Source organism: Magnolia sinica, chromosome 1 (assembly GCF_029962835.1).
Source record: "Magnolia sinica isolate HGM2019 chromosome 1, MsV1, whole genome shotgun sequence".
NCBI lineage: Eukaryota > Viridiplantae > Streptophyta > Magnoliopsida > Magnoliales > Magnoliaceae > Magnolia > Magnolia sinica.
This window is the reverse complement of record NC_080573.1, coordinates 113,943,348-113,959,888: the sequence shown is the minus strand read 5'-3', so window position 1 is coordinate 113,959,888 and position 16,541 is coordinate 113,943,348. Positions and strand designations below refer to the sequence as shown.

Sequence of the window (16,541 nt, the reverse complement as noted above, 5' to 3'; positions counted from 1 at the left end):
TGAGCGCTCACGGTCTGTCTATCTATCTCGGTGCTTAGGATCATAGGTGATGGGTTTGGACTAAGCCGTATTAGGCTCTAGTATGCCCGGCATCATACACACATGCTAACAGGCTGAATTTCAAACCAAACACAAATAAATAAATAAATAAATAAATAACTATCCAAATTATAGTTACATCTTAGATCTAACATGAAAAAATAAAATAAAATCACTTCTCTTAGATTATATAAATATTAGATTGCAGGATATTTATTGGTCGGTCATAAAACAAAAAAATCCAATAGTTCACTTTTATGAAACAAGTGTCCATGAATCAGAGGTTAGGATTCTTCAATCAAATATAATTTTTAGATGGTAACTGAGATACAGTAGGTTCCACAGTTTATCGGTTTACTTTGAGTTTAATATATGCCAAGTGTACCATTTCTAAGTGCCTATGTATCAGGCGTCAGGTGCAGCCAGAGGTGTATAAACTCCCCAAATCTGAATGGGTTGCAAGTGGACCAGGTCAAAGTGTGTTCAGGCTCTATCATGAGCCATGGACTCTGAGTCTCAAGTCCAACCCAAGCTATGAACTGGGTTTGGGCCCAATTCTGAGCTAGGCTTGAGCCCTGGCCCACCCAACCTAGTTGAAATCCTAGTACAAAAAAAAGGCAGGCATCTTGACCATCGAATTCCTAACTAGCCCGAGTCGGATGTGAGTTGTCCTGTTCGAGTCCAGTTCAGCACCATCAGCATTGAAAGACCGACTCAGCTGAGGCTGACTCGATTGAGGACCCTTGGGTCCATCCCAATTAGTTTTTGACCCAAAACTCAGGGCAGGTCCAAAGTAGGCGCAATCCACCGTGATGTATGTGATTACATCCAGGCAGTCTATCCGTTTTGACAGCTCATTTTAGGGCATTATGCCAAAAATGAAGCAGATCGAAATCTCAGGTGGACCACACCACAGGAAACAGTGGTGATTGACCATTAAAAACTTATTGTGGGACATAAAATTTTTGGCTCAATATGATATTTGTGTGTTACCTTCATCCAGGTCTTTGTGACCTTATCAACAGGTTGGATGAAAAATAAATATTCCAGTGGCCCCAAAGAAGTTTCTAATGGTGGGTATTCAACTTACACTATTTCTTGAGGTGTGGTACCCCTAAGATTTGGATCTGCTTCATTTATGGGATAGTTCCCTAAAATGAGCTGTAAAAGCGGATGGATGGCGTGGATTTATCTCCAAAGCAGGCCGGTCTGGGATCACGCCTGGACCAGGACCACCTATTTGCAGTCCTATCAGCCAAAAACGGCCGTTAAAATGCGAAGTTTTTCCATTTTTGCCAAATTTCAATTTTCCCATTGAATCGTGATTAAGCCCGCGGCACCTGGGAGCGGATTAGGTGCGGCCCCTTACCGTGGGGCCCACCTTGTTGTGTGTATTCTATATCCATGCCGCCCATCTGTTTTTTCAGACCCTTTCAGAGCATGAGCCTAAAAATGAAAAAATAAAATAAAATCCAAATCTCAGGTGAACCACACTGTAGGAAAAAGTGGTGATTGAACGCACGCAGTTGGGCTAGTGACCCAACACCAATCAGCTAGCTGGTGTCAAAGCTCTGTGGGCCCCACCATGATGTATATGTTTTATTGACGTAGTCCATTCATTTTTTTCAGCTCATCTTAGGGCATGAGCCAAAAAAATGAAACAACCAAATCTTAGGTGGACCACGCCATAAGAAACAGTGGGGATCGAATGCTTACTGATGAAAGCTTGGAAGGGTCAAAAAAGTTTTGGATCATGCACGTCTATGCGACTTTATTAATAGGTTGCATGGCAAATAAACATTACAGTAAGTGTACTAACAAGCCAACATTTAAATAAATAAATAAATAAAAGTTTTTAATGGTGCACGTTCAATCAATACTGTTTTCCTATGCTATGTTGCCTATTTTTGAGCTCATGTCTTAAAATGAGCTGAAGAAAACACATCCTTCACGGTGGGCCCTACATTGCTTTGACACTAGGTAGCTAACCCGTTTTGGGGTAACTAGCCAAACCACGTCAATTGAAGGCTCTACCATTAAAAGCTTTTTAGAGGCCACTATAATATATCTGTAACGTTCATTTGCGATCAAAACCATTGATACTTGCTGAAGGGAAAAAAATTATATCAGCTTAATCCAAAACTTGTGTAACCTATGATATGGTTTACCTGAGAATTGGATCTGCTTCAAAGTGGACGTATAATGCACATATCAAGGTGGGCCCCACATTAAAGGCTACACCGTCTCCTAATCTGCACATGCAGGTTATATTCATGGGGTAGGGAACACCATAAACATAGCATGGACAAAAAATAAAGCTGGTCTGCTAATCAAGCAAGAAAAGTCTTGTGAGAGAAAAAAAAAGCATATGTGTGTGTGTTTATTTGCCATCTGACCTGTTGATTAGGTTGCACGAACCTGGATGAAGGGGCAAAACAAATATCAGCCTGATCTAAAAGTTCTGTGGCCCACAAGAAGCTTTTAATGAAGTTTCTAATGAACAATCACTAGTGTGTTTCCTATGATATAGTCCACTTGAGAATTTGATCTGCTTTATTTTTGGGCTCATGGCCTAAAATGATCTGGGAAAACGGATCGATGGTGTGGATATAGAATACATATATTAAGGTGGGCCTCACCTAATCCACTCCCTCATAGTGTGCCCTACTTGATGAATGGCCTGTATCTCCGACACGTGCAGTATGCTTGGATACTGACACGTATCACCTAAGGGCCTATCGCGGAATCACATTTAGTGGAGGAACTGCTAGCATCCCTCGTGCTAGGGGATCCACCGGGGTTAATTTTCAAAGCCCAGAGCCACTGGAAGCGGATTTCGTCCTTCCCAGGCCGGCTCTAGCTAGGAACGGGCAGATCTTTGTGAGGGCCCACTGTGATGTATCTTTTTATCCAAGCCGTTCATCTCTTTTATCAGATCATTTTAAGGTATGAGCCCAAAAATGAGGCAGATCCAACGCTCAAGTGGACCACACCAAATAATAAGCTTGGGTTGCATTAAATGCAAGAATCATGTGGTGTGGTCCACTTAAGTATTGGATCTACCTCAATTTTCGGTTCATACCTTAAAAATTATCTGAGAAAATGGATGAACGGCATGGATAAACAGATACATTACGGTGGGCCCCATGCAGATCTGCCCATTCCTGGCTAGAGTAGGGAGGTGGGGTAGGATGCAATCCGCTTCCATAGCCATTTGGGTGGAAGTTTCATGAATTCATCTGGTACACCCGTACACTGCTTCATTGTAACTGATGAACCCAAAAAATCAAGAAAATCCAAAACTTAAGTGGGCCATAGCTTGGGAAATAGTTCGAATTGGATGGCTCATCATTAGTTTTGTGTAGGGCCCACAGTGGTCTATGTATGCCATCCAATCCATTCACTTGAAAGATTTAGCAAAAATTTAGTGTTACAAAACTAAAGTGCGCATACATCGTGGATGGAGAATGGCCCAATAATCACACTAATCAACGGACGAACGAACGACCCAGATCTCACAAACAAGTGCATCGTCCTTCCCATACTTCGAGTGTCCACCAAGAACTCTCACCATTTCCTCCTGTGATTTCACACAACAAAAGGCACATACATCCATTAAAAATATTCAAGCTATAAAAATGTCAGTGACTCTGCCATTTCGTGGTTAGGATCTTCAGTGGTGGATAAACACACAGTTGCATACGAGGACTCTTAACCTAGAATCTATGTAAATATGATCATACAAATTGAGGGAGAAATCCAGCATCAAAATTACCTGAATGAGATTTCAGTCGAATTGGTTTCCTTTCTTTTCATGTCAAAATCAGTTGCCGTCTCAGTCCTAAAAATCCTTTGGAGAATTCTCGGGCATATTCAAAGCATCAGCCCTTTTCCCTTTGTGGGCTGTTATGGCTCCACAGAACTCATTGACGGTCGCCCCATCCTTGAATTTCAAAGCAAATGTAGTGAGGCTGTCCTTTCCTTCGACAGCGCTGTTCATGCACATGAATGTGATTCCCCTTTTGTCCATGTTCGTTAGTTTCATGTCCGGGTAAAGGCCAGCATTCAAGATTAGCCGATAGTTACCCTTGGCCCTCATCACGAGTCTAGCCCTTTCTGTGCCTTGGGTTGAAACATTCACTTTCAATTCACCCTTCCCTCGTTCCTTCCACCCTCCTTCAACATACTCAAACAACGCAGCATCGGCAGTGAAAACTGCATTCTCTTTCTCTTCGCCCGTTTCCATGACCACCTGCTGCATAGATGGCCGGCTGCTTCCCTCACTTTTGGTTGCATCTGATGCCACGGCGCCGAAGAGCTGCAGGGACGATGGGCTCCCGTTGTTGGAATTTGCTGTACCTAAGGACGAGAAAGATGGACTACCATTCGTTAGTCCGGAAAGGGGGGCAGGCCCATCTTTTGGAACTGACCCAAAGGAAAATGACGAGCTCGAAAACCCAGTTCCTGCGAGCCCCGTGAAGGCGTTCTGGCTGTTTGATAGTCGCTGGAACAAACTCAGAGGAGCAGCTACTGCAGCTGTCTTCTCCTGGCCATTCTCTTCCTTAACTTTTTTCTCAGCTTCGTCTCCTTTGGTTTCTGTCTTTTTATCACCCTTCTCCAGTTCCACTGCAACTTTCTCAGAATCATTTCTCTCATCATTAGCAGCTTCAGCTACTGGGCCATTGGTTTCATTCCTCAGCTGCTTACCATTCTCATCTCTACCATTTTGTTCACCTACAACAGCAGCTCCTTTCTCGGTTTCTTTATCCTCGTCGATTTTTCCCTTCGAATCCACCTCCTCCGAAACTGCCTCATCTCTGACTGGTTGTGCCTGGATGGTAGCGGTGGATGTTTTCGATCCTGAACCAGTTGAAGGAACCAAACGGATCCCAGCAAAAGGATTAGAGGATGCAGCTGTTGGGGGTGGATTTCGGCACACCTTGACAATCCTTCTTGATGCCAATACTTCCTCACTGGCTTTCTGAAAAGTCCCAGTCTCTTGTTCGGGAGCAGTGTCTTCGCCGTCATCGAGGCCGGGGTTGTCCCATGAAAGTTCTCTTCCGGCTGCCCTCTTTTTGGAAGGCAAGGCATTTTCCTTGTCCCCCATCAAAGAAGTATATCTAATCTTCGTTTGTGCACTTAACAGGTGTGGCAACCAGAAAGGGATCCCTGTAAGCATGCAGCAATTCACCATAAATCACTTGCAATCACCAACCGAATAAATGAAAGACAAGAAAATGAATAAAAAACAATCCAAATCAACTAATTTTGCTCATTTTCAAGAACGGGTTGTGACAATGCAATGATATGCACATGCAATGGCAAGAGAATGGTGAAATCCTGCCTGGGCACCTCAAACTGGGGCCCGCTCCGATCTTGACCACAGATACCGCCAGTGTAAAATGGGGTCCGTTCACAGATGGATCACTGTGCAAGAATGTACTGACGGGTACGGGCTGCAATCAGATAATTAGTATCGTCTGGTCAGGTGTGATTCTGCACCATGGCACCCATCAACAGTGAGGCCCACAGACGAGGGTGGGCCACCAACCAATCGTCTACATCTAAATCCACAAAGACCAAAAACTGGTAATTGGGTGAAGGACTAGATATTCATATTAAGATGAGTAACAGGAAAAATATTCAAAGTTTTAATGGGGCCAGTCAAACCAAAACTAAAATAAAACTTCCACATGAAGAAATTTCAAAACTGAACGATGACGTAAAGGGTCGGTTTGGATGGTAGTTCCTCATCATCTAATAAGCCTTATCCCAGTTAGAGGTGTAAACGAGTCGAGCCGAGCCACGTATTGCCCAGCTCGTGCTCGGCTTGGCTCGGCCTTCGAGCTCGGAACAGCAGCTCGTGCTTGGCTTGTCCGAGTTCGAGCAGATTTCGAGTCGAGTCCGAGTTCAAGTCTTCGAGCCTTTTTCGGAGATCAAAAGGCAGATTTGGGAAGAAAGAGGAAGAGGAAGAGGGAAAAAGAAAAACCTCCTTTACAGATTCCTGTCTGTTCCCAATCGAGGAGATTAATCGACCGCCACGGAGAAAAGATGTAATGAAGGGGGCAGAGACGGACGGAAAAAATTGGCAGAGGCGGAGACCAGAGGCTTTTGTTTAGGAAGGAAAGATTACGACCGTAGCGCGTTTATCGGTGGCCATCCGTGTATGGCTATTTTGACCAATGGAGTATCGCCACGCGTCCTATCCAAAGCGGGAAATTGGGGAGGTTTGTCATATGAAACTCAGCCAGTGTATGACTCTTGATACACAGGCCCTCTAAAATGCATACTTGGTCTGCATTTAATACAAAATAAACTGACATATTGTTTTACCCATTGGCTTTATCTCACTTTTACCAAAAATAGTATTGTATTAACTATTCTAACCTCTGATTTGTGGACATGGTTTTGTTGACGTCCAATAAATGTCCATCGATCTAACTATAGGATGCTTAAATAACATAAAATTTTAGTTCATAATATATCTAAATTGGGAATTATAATTTTTTACTGTTTAATTTACTAATTTTTGCGACATATACAATTTCTAAGTTTCTAAGTGTCTGCGTATCATCGATCGCAATCTCGTGTCTTTCTTTCTTTCTTTTCCTTCACGTCCAGTCACTGCGCGGACAGACTTAGTCCAAGCAAAGTGTCTATGAGCTCACCGTAATGTATGGATTTTATCCATGCCGTTCATCCAATTTCTCATGTCATTTTAGAGCACGAACTTAAAAATTAGGCAGATTCAAGGCTTAAGTGGACCACACTGCAGGAATCAAAGGTAATAATGACCAGCACCATTGAAACCCCTGGTCACTGTACCGAGTCGAGTCGATTCCGAGTAATATTCGAGTCGAGCTGAGTAGAGCTAGGTCAAGCTTGTGCTCGGCTCGAACTCATTTCGAGTACCAAAATTCAACTCGTGCTCGGCTCGAACTCATTTCGAGTCGAGTCGAGCGAGTAACCGAGCTAACTCTGCTCGTGTATAGCTCTAATCCCAGTTAATTAGGATTGGCTACATGAATCCTGTTCGGGCATTCCACTCTATCAAGGGCCATAACTTCAGTTGGACAATAGGTCATCAAGTCTTTTCTTACGACCTCCATCCACATCCTTTTAGGCCTTCTTCTTGCCCTTTAAAAGCCTTCAACTTGTACCAACTCACTCCTTGAATTGGCACGGTTCTTGTCTCCATTGCACATCAAGCCATCTAAGTTGACTTTCACTCATCGTATCACTTATTCGTGCTACTCCTAAGTTCCCTCGAATGGATTCGTTTCTAATTCTATCCTTCCTCATCTTTCCACTCATCCATCTCAACATCCTAATTTGGGTGGAAGTTCTTGAGTTAAAAAAATAAAAAATAAAAAATTTTAAAAAAGAAAAGAAGAAGTTTCCAAATGTAGTGGGTCCTGCACTGTCGTTTCACAAAATTCTCCCCGCAAAACACAAGCTTCACAATTCCATTTGAAACAATAACCAAATTACAAGTGTGTTTTCTTAGGAGAATCCCAGAAAACAAGAGGGTGCCAGCTCCAAGGGCGCTGCAGGACCAGCTTATTTGGAAACCTCTTTTTATTGTTAAATTCTGCCTCCAACTAGCTCTAAAAGAACAAGAGTGTGGACATCAAGAGAAAGAGTGATTGGAAGGAATGACAAACATTTTGTAATGGTAGCCCTAGGTTAAAGATAGAGTGAATGGGTCCCCACTCATGGCTCAGTGATAGACTCACAAGAGTTTCAACATAGAGGTCACGGGTTCGAGTACCCATTGTGGTGTGTGCGGGTGTGTGTGTGTGTGTGTGTAAAAAAAAGGTTAAAGATAGTGAAAAGGAGAGCAATCTCGTTGGTGATGATTTTAAAGAAATTTGTAGGAGCATCGATGGAGGACATTTGTTCTAATAGAGCTTGTGTTTGATCCACTGTATAGAGAGGTTGTTGTGCTTCGTATATTGTAGTTCTCTAGCTTCTTTTGAATAAAAATTTTCATCAATTAAAAAGAAGAAGATATCTTCCAATGTTTAGCTTGCGACTCAACATTGAATGTGAATTGTTGCTTGCATTGTGTTCCATAAACACTATTCATAGGCCATTGATTGAATAATATGATGCAGGACATGAAATTAAATGTGGAATGCAAGAAATCAAGCTCATGATTATACTAATTTAAACGGTCACAAAATTCCACATCCTACATACTATCAAACATTCAAAAAGGGGAATCTATGGGGGTCCAAGCCTACACAAGTTTAGGGCTGGATCAAATAAAATTATAAACCAAACAAGCTCAAAGGACTGTAAGATTCATCGATTCTTGTAAAGGATTGTTCCCCAATTCAAGAGATTCACCATGTTTCAATTCAGGGAAAAATCTAGGGCTCAAATTTGGGTATAATTGGGATTTGGGATTCATTAGGGTTAAGGATCTGGATTTAAGTCTAAAGAGGAGGAAAATAGAGGAAAAATATAACCTGAGATGATCCACGTGCGTGGACAGTAGCTGGACCTGGGCGCACGTGCGTGACCACTCATCCGCACGTGTGTGGGGCCCACAAAATCGGAAACCGACTCCTAGGCTAGGATCGGCTAGGGTAGGACTGCCTCCATGCCAAATTTCATGTCGATCCGATGCACAGTTTGTGCGTAGTGCTCCACCGAAGTTTTAGCCCCTCAAATGGGCCACGCACTGTTATAGGATAGAACTTGGATACGAAAGTGGGTGAATCTGAAGCTGGAATGGATGTAGAGGATGATGGATGTGGGGCGTAATGAAGTGGGGATGATTTGGGATGGTTGGGGCTTCACACCACGGTAGTTAGCCCTTCGAGGAAGGGAGAGTTTCGCACCCAATTCGATTCTTCAACCCAAAGAGATAGAGAAGAAGAAAAACGCAGAATTTTTATTCATAAACTTCATTCAGAATACCTACATGGGGTTGCTTATTTATAAGAAAACCCTAAACCCCAAAAAACAATTTTACCCTTGCGCCATGTGCGCACACTAATACTTAAAGCTGAAGTAAATAAAATAATAATTAATCTAAGCAATCAAAGCCATTCATGATGTTTCTAATAATGAGAATAGTCAAAACTCAAAATCCTATATCATATAAGGTAGTGGGCCACGATCATGAAATCCGATGGTAGAATCTATATGATGATCGGGTCCACTACAATGCTTCATAGTGCAGCCCCTAACTGTAAGGCCCTCCAAGATGTCGTCGTCGATCCAAATCGAAATTGGGGCCCGCCTCCTCCTCGAATACGTGCATAGGGTGGGGGGCGTGCGCATGATGTCCCCATCATAATATCTTCAACTTGGGAGATATTAGGAGCATCCCATATGCATTGTGGGCCCTATCAAATCAATTATCAGGATGGGCCCCACATGGTAAGAGTCTTGTGCCTCAGGGAACTATAAAATGAGTGACATTCTCTTGCTAGAATGAAGGAAAGGAAAACAATAAAAGTTTTTTGATGGATTAGACATAGGTATGCCGAACTTTGTGGCACGGCAATAGCAGGTTACGTATCATACTCTACAAAAGATATTAATTGAGACAATAGCGGCAAATACGACAAGTTGCTAATTTTTAGACATTTGTGGTTTGTGTTTACTGTACCAATTTTTGTGAAAAAAGTGTTTATTTTCATATATCAAGACTTTTTTCAGACAAATTACTAAACAAATTTTATGTATAAGTACTAAGGTGACCCAATTACTATATCCAAAGAACAATATACTAAGCTTTTTAGAGATCACTCCACCCATGCCTCTTTCTCAACAACTACTTTTGCCCATTAATGTACAACTTGTTTTACTTCTTCCAAGAGCGTCCCTTGGAATATTGATTCTGGTGCTTCTGATCATATGATTGGTAAGCATCATATGTTATCTCAGTTAGTCCAGTCCTCATCCATTTCTTCTATGGCACTAGTTGATGGTACATCAACTCGTGTAATTGGGGTGAGCACTGTCTATCCTACTTCAGATCTCTCATTATCTCTAGTTTTGTACATTCCAAAGTTTCCTTTAAGCTTATTATATGTCAATGAACTAACCAAAGCCCTAAATTGTTCTGTCAAATTCTATCTTTCTTAATGTGAGCTTTATGATCTAAAGATGGGGAAGATGATTGGTGGAGGACATGAATTAAATGGATTGTGTTATCTCAATCGTGGAATAACAAGAACTAGGGCTGCATTGCATACCAATGTCTCTCCTCGTCAGTGGCATTCTAGACTTGGTTACCCATCATTAAATAGTTTAAAAAGTCGTGTCCCATCTTTGTCGTATATGTCTAGGCTAGAGTGTAAAGCCTGTGAGTTACGTAAGCATCATAGAGTGTCTTTTCTTTCACTTGAAAATAAAGTGATAAACCCTTTTACTTAATAAATTCATATGTTTGAGGTCCAGTTCATGTTTCCTATTTATTTGGTCTTAAATACTTTGTTATCTTTATAGATGATTGCTCTAGAATGATATAGTTATATTTAATGAAATGCCGTTCTGAAGTATTTAGGTGCTTTAAAGAATACCATATGCAAATACAAACTTAGTTCGATGCTGAAGTGTGTATTCTAAGATTTGGCAACGCTAAGGAATATACATTGAACTATTTTCGATTATCCCATGGCATCATTCATCAAACATCATGTGCAAGCACACCATAGAAAAATGGAGTTGCAAAGTGTAACAATTGTCATTACCTAATGTTACTAAGGATTGTTGTTTAATATGAAGCTTTTAAAAGGTTTTTGGAGTAACATAGTTTTGACGGCATGTTCTCTCATAAATTAGATGGTTTCACAAGTCTTAGGTGGTAGAACTCCTTTTTTCTATAATTTATCATCAACCATTTTTAGGTGTATATGCTTTGTACATCAATTTGCCTATGCTTCTGATAAATTTGAACCCAAGACTATAAAGTATGTTTCATCAATTTGACTATGCTTCTGATAAATTTGAACCTAAGACTACAAAGTGTTTTTTGGGGATACTCTTATACTCAGTGGGATTACAAATGCTATAATCCTGTCACTTGTAGACCGTCTATGTTAGCTGATGTCACATTTTTTAGAAGTACCCAATATTTTTCTGAGGCAGGAAGATCATTGCAATTTGTAGGAGGTTCTAGCACTCTTTTCTATGGTGCCAGACACAACTTCATCCATTGAGCGAGTTCCTTTGCAATGTTTAGATCCGCCATCGCAGCAAGTCTACTCTAGACATTCTAAGAGAGGTGATGAAATGCATACAAACGTGTCCTCTATCAATCCTGCCACCCCATCTGAAGATCATTCTCTTAAGAGTCTTCACCGGTACTATCTAATGAAGATGATTTGCCCATTGTTCTCGGTAAGGGTATATGCTCAGGTACCCAACATGCTATCTCTAATTTTGTTCCCTTTGATGGCTTATCTCCTTTTCGGCAGTTTATTTTGTGTATGTCCTATGTGTTTGTTCCCCACTCTTTCCATGAGTCTCTTAATAGTGATGGGTGGAAGCGAGCTATGGAAGAAGAGATGGATGTACTTCATCAAAATCAAACTTGGATTTTACCTGAGCTACCTGTAAGAAATATGCAGTAGGGTACAAATGGGTATATACAACAAGTACAATCCCGATGGCTTGGTGGATTGTTTAAAAGCTTGACTAGTTGTAAAGGGATACATTCAGACTTCAATGGTTGATTTCTTTAAGACATTCTCTCCTGTGACTGAGCATCATTTCGTACGAGTGGTGATATCTATTGGTTCAAATTTAGAGTGGCTTGTGTGCCAACTTGATGAGAAGAATGTTTTTCTTCATGTGTATCTACTTGAAGAGGTTTATATGGAGTGATCAGGCCGCTTGCCAGGGGGTAGGGGGCAGTCTCCTCGTGCTTGGTTCAACAAATTTAGTAAGGTGGTGCTTCAGTTTGGATGAAACATAGTCAGGCAAATCATTCGGGTTTTGTTCAACTGAGCAAGACAAGTATTATTGCCTTAGTTGTATATGTGGATGATATAATTGTTACTGGCAGTGATAGTACATGTATTTCTAAGTTAAAGAAGTTCATGCAGCAACACTTTTGCACAAAGGATTTAGTTGCACTTTCTGGGTATTGAGGTAGCAAGGTTGAAGGTGGGAATTAACATGTGGCGGTGGAAGTATGTAATGGATTTATTAGAAGAGACAGGTCTATTTAGGGCTAAGCTAGTTGAAACTCCCATGGATAATAATTCAGAGTTAGGTATAGATGAAGGAAACTATTTGATAATCTAGGGAGATTGTAAGCTAGTTAGCAAATTGATCTATTTAACAATTACACAATTAGGCATATCTTATCCAGTCAGTGCAGGTGGTCAATTTATGTAGGCCCTAGTATGTCTCATATGGAGGTCGTGCTTCGCACGCTTAGATATTTAAAGGGAGCTCTTGGCCGTGGAATTCTCTACACGTGAAATGGACATCTTAGAGTAGAACTGTTTTCTAATGCAGACTGGACTGGCTCTCCTTTTGATAGGCGGTCGAACACAAGTTATTGTATGTTTGTAGGAGAGAATTTGGTTAAATGGAAAAGTAAGAAGTAAAATGTTGTCGCTTGGTCCAACGCAGAGGCATAGTACAGGGCTATGGCCCATGCAACATGCTAACTTATTTGGTTAAAGACATTAATGTGCAAGCTCGGGTTCATGGTGAATGTTCCCATGAGATTGTAGTGTGATAATTAGGAAGCATCTCACATCGCCAACAATTCAGTCTATCACAAAAGAACTAAGCACATTGAAGTCAACCGTCACTTTATTAGGAGGAAGGTTGCTAACAAGGAAATATGCACGCTATTTGTCAAGTCCCAAGATCAAGTGACAAACATATTTACAAAGGTTTTAAGTCGAGCTCATTTGGATAAATTCTTTGTCAAGCTAGTATTCATGGTATATTTGCTTCAGCATGAGAGGGAGTGTTGTTGCATTATGACCACATTTGTGGGCCACTCTGACCGCACGTGTGGCTCCATAGTCTCTGATGTGGTCCTCATATGTTTGTCATATGTTTGGGCTATAGTCTTTAGACTCATAAGTCATTGCTTTATTTTATCTTTTAGTCAAAAGGGGTAGAATTGTAATTTTCTTGTATTAAGTGATTGCCCTAATTATAACAAGAGAGATCTAGGGGCATGTGGAGCATTCTAAGCTCTCTCATCTGTTTTTCCTCTCACTTTTCTTTTGTTCTCTTTTCTCTTTTCCCCATCATTTACAACAAATACATTGGGTACAATTGAAATATCTAATGTGTTGTGAGGGTATTTCTGTTATTTTTCACAGAAGGAAGGATTTGTCATCTTGCGTGTCAGGGGAAACTTTGTCATTTTCAAAATATATGGTGACATACACAAGTGAAACTAATAGAAGGTGGTAAAATAAAGTCAAACCTAATATCTTGGGTGTTGACTACAAAAGTTTTTTTAATTGGGTGGTTTTGTCTAATTAGGCCAAAACATGGGTAGCTTTACATAAAAACCCCCCTAAATAGATAAAGGATAAATTTCAAAAATAAATGAATAATAAAAAAGGTTGTCCGTGACCTGATTATGTAAACATCAAATTTGGGAAAACCAACAACAAATGAAAGAATCTACATGAGTGTTCCCTCAAATACATGAATAAATCTCAATAGTCATTGGAAACAAATAAATAGACAAATAGACATCACAAGACAGGTAATGAGAATCAATTAAAATGAAAAAATAAAAAATAAAAAATAAAAAAAATCTTAGTTTCCAATACAAGATAACTCAGCAATTTACAAAAGAAAAAAGGAAAATATACATTGGTATTGTTCCAAATACATGAACGAACCCCAACAGTCTGGAAAAATAAATAAATAAACAAATATCAGAAAGTGGGTAAAATAAAAAAAAACATTTTTAGCAGTCATAGAAATCTAACTGGGTTTTGTACAAAATACATGAATGGACATCACCAATCTATAGAAAAGATAATTGAATAAACAAAAACCAGAAACTGATCATAAAAATAACCAGGAAATGGAAAATTCTAAATGGGTTTTGTACCAAATACATGAATAAGCATCATCAATATATTGAATAAATAAACAACACCAGAAACTGAGTCATAAAAGCAAATGGGGAAATACACATCGATCCAGCACCAAACACCTGAATAAGCATCACCAATCTATGGAAAAACAAACAAACAGGAAACTGGGTCATAAAAATCAATAGAAAATGGAAAAATCTACATAGGTCTTGTACCATATACCTGAACAAACCCCAACATTCCATGGAACCAAAAAAAATAATCAGAAAATGGGTCGTGGAAATGAATAGCAAATGGAGAATTCACATGGATTATGTACCAAGCACATGAATAAGCATCCATAATCTATGGAGAGAGAATCAATAAACAAACAAGTATCAGAAACTGAATATGAAAGAAAAAGGCAAATGTAAAAATAAAAAATAATAATAAAATAAACAAACCCAAATGGGATTTCCACCAAATACATGAAATAACCTCAAACACCTCTGGAAAAAGGAAAAGACCCAAGAACAGAAAATCAATACACATATGAAACAGCCCCAAACCAGCATCTAATAAGAAGATAAACATGTAAAATACAGAGAGAGAGAGAGAGAGAGAGAGAGAGAGAGAGAGAGAACAATGAAGAATTTACACTGATAGATGAAGAAAACATAAGAAGATATGCAGATGTAGTTCTTTTTCTTCTTCTTCTATTTTTAATTTGGATTTTGTGTCTTGATATTATGTTTGGAGAGAGAAACGTGAGAGCGGCTTTAGCTTCCTTCGAATAATAAATAAATGATAAAATATGATTTGAACGGATTAAGACGCTTTTATTTTTATATAGATGCCGAGTTACGTCATACTCAGGCAGCGTGTGACACTTGATACGCAGGCTCTCAGAACTTGCACACGTGGCATGCTTTAACTCAAAAAAGTAAACTGGAGAACCCACTGTCGAAGTAGGACCATTGGATTTTTATCTTAACCGTCCAATATATGTCCATACAAGTGTACCGTGTTTACGGCTGGAGACTCGCCACCATTGTTTGGACGGTGTTAAACTAACAGAGGAGTCTGCCATGTGTGCAGCACGTACACTCCAGATGGAGCAATTATCTGGGAGCTGGCATTATGAGATGAAGTGGATCAGGTGCAGCCCCGGCCTCACGAAAGACGGTGCAGCCCTTACCGTGGGGCCCACCTTGATGTATGTATTCTATATCCACCCCGTACATTCGTTTTTCTAGATAATTTAGGGGCGTGAGCCCAAAAATGAAATAGATCCATATATCAGGTGAACCATACCATAGGAAAAAATGGTGATTTACCATTAAAATTTTCTTGTAGGCCAAAAAGCTTTTCGATAAATCTGATATTTGTTTTTTGCCTTCATCCAGATCTTTGTGATCTTATCAACAGGTTGGATGGTAAGTAAACATTACGGTGAGCCCTAGAAAATTTGTAATGGTTAGGCGTTCAATCACCACTGTTTCCTAAAGTATGGTCCACCTGAGATTTGGATCTGCTTCATTTTTTTAGCTCATTCCATAAAATTATCTGGGAAAAATGGATGGACGGCGTAGATTTAGAATACATAAATCAAGTTGGCCCCACGATAAGGGCCTCATCATCTTGGGTGAGGCCGAGGGTGCACATAGATTGCACGTGATATGTACGTGACATGAATGAGAGAAAAGGGTTTTAATTTCTTCAATGGGTTGGGCAGGCCCACCGGCAGTGAATGAGTTGGGCTAACCTGTTTAGTCAGAAGCAACCCTTCATGAGGCCTAACTAGCCATTGGATCAAAAGTGGGCCCCACATGCATGAAGAAATAGATTTCAAGTCCAATACTCGCACAAGGGCTGGGCTAATATAGGTCCAAAACCTGATTGGTCAAAGACCAATCGAACCCAAACAGACTACACCATTGAAATCCATCTGGGTCAAGTTTGGAATCTGTAGATTTTAAGTGGGCCATGGGTCAGGTCAGGCCCCTTGGCAATGGGTTGTAGGCCGAGTTGGGTCTGGTCTACTTTCTGGGCTTTGGCTTGAGTTGAGTGAGACCCGACCAAAGCTAGTCTACGGTGGGCCCACTTTTCCCCTTGCGAGGAAAGAGGTGATTCCGGACAATTTTTAGGTGGGTCCCACCATGAACATACCCCCATTAGAAAATCAAGGTGGCCCACTCCACGTGTGATCACATGTGTATGTCGAATCCTGGCCCTTTGTAGTATTCTTTTTCAACGGTTAAATTTCCCCACACATGCATGAGCTGTTCACATGATTTGGTGACGTGCAATAGACACCAAGAACTGCAACGGTCAGGAGGAGTGAGTAGGATGAAGTGTGGCCCACCTGATGAGTGGATCATTACGATTTTGGGCCTATGTAATTTTTTAATTTTTATTTTTTATGTGACCCACCTGATGAGTGGCCATGATAACTCGACCGTGTTAGCACGTGTG

At 40.5% G+C, this 16,541-nt stretch overlaps 1 protein-coding gene across 2 annotated transcripts; it reads right to left on the bottom strand.

Annotated features, from left to right (window-relative positions):
* Positions 1 to 2,152: 2,152 nt before the first annotated feature.
* On the bottom strand, positions 2,153 to 14,877 carry LOC131254728 (nuclear pore complex protein NUP50A-like). 2 transcript variants are annotated; one of them, XM_058255453.1, is made up of 4 exons: positions 14,725 to 14,877; positions 3,815 to 5,208; positions 3,493 to 3,619; positions 2,153 to 2,291 (listed from the first exon to the last, which is right to left on the bottom strand). In XM_058255453.1, exon 2 carries the CDS (start codon positions 5,144 to 5,146, stop codon positions 3,881 to 3,883), a length of 1,266 nt encoding a protein of 421 aa, XP_058111436.1. In that variant the 5' UTR covers positions 5,147 to 5,208; positions 14,725 to 14,877; the 3' UTR covers positions 2,153 to 2,291; positions 3,493 to 3,619; positions 3,815 to 3,880. The 2 variants fall into 2 exon arrangements, with proteins under 2 accessions (XP_058111436.1, XP_058111430.1); XM_058255447.1 differs by lacking the exon at positions 2,153 to 2,291 and having other exon boundaries at positions 3,359 to 3,619.
* Between the last annotated feature and the right edge of the window lie 1,664 nt (positions 14,878 to 16,541).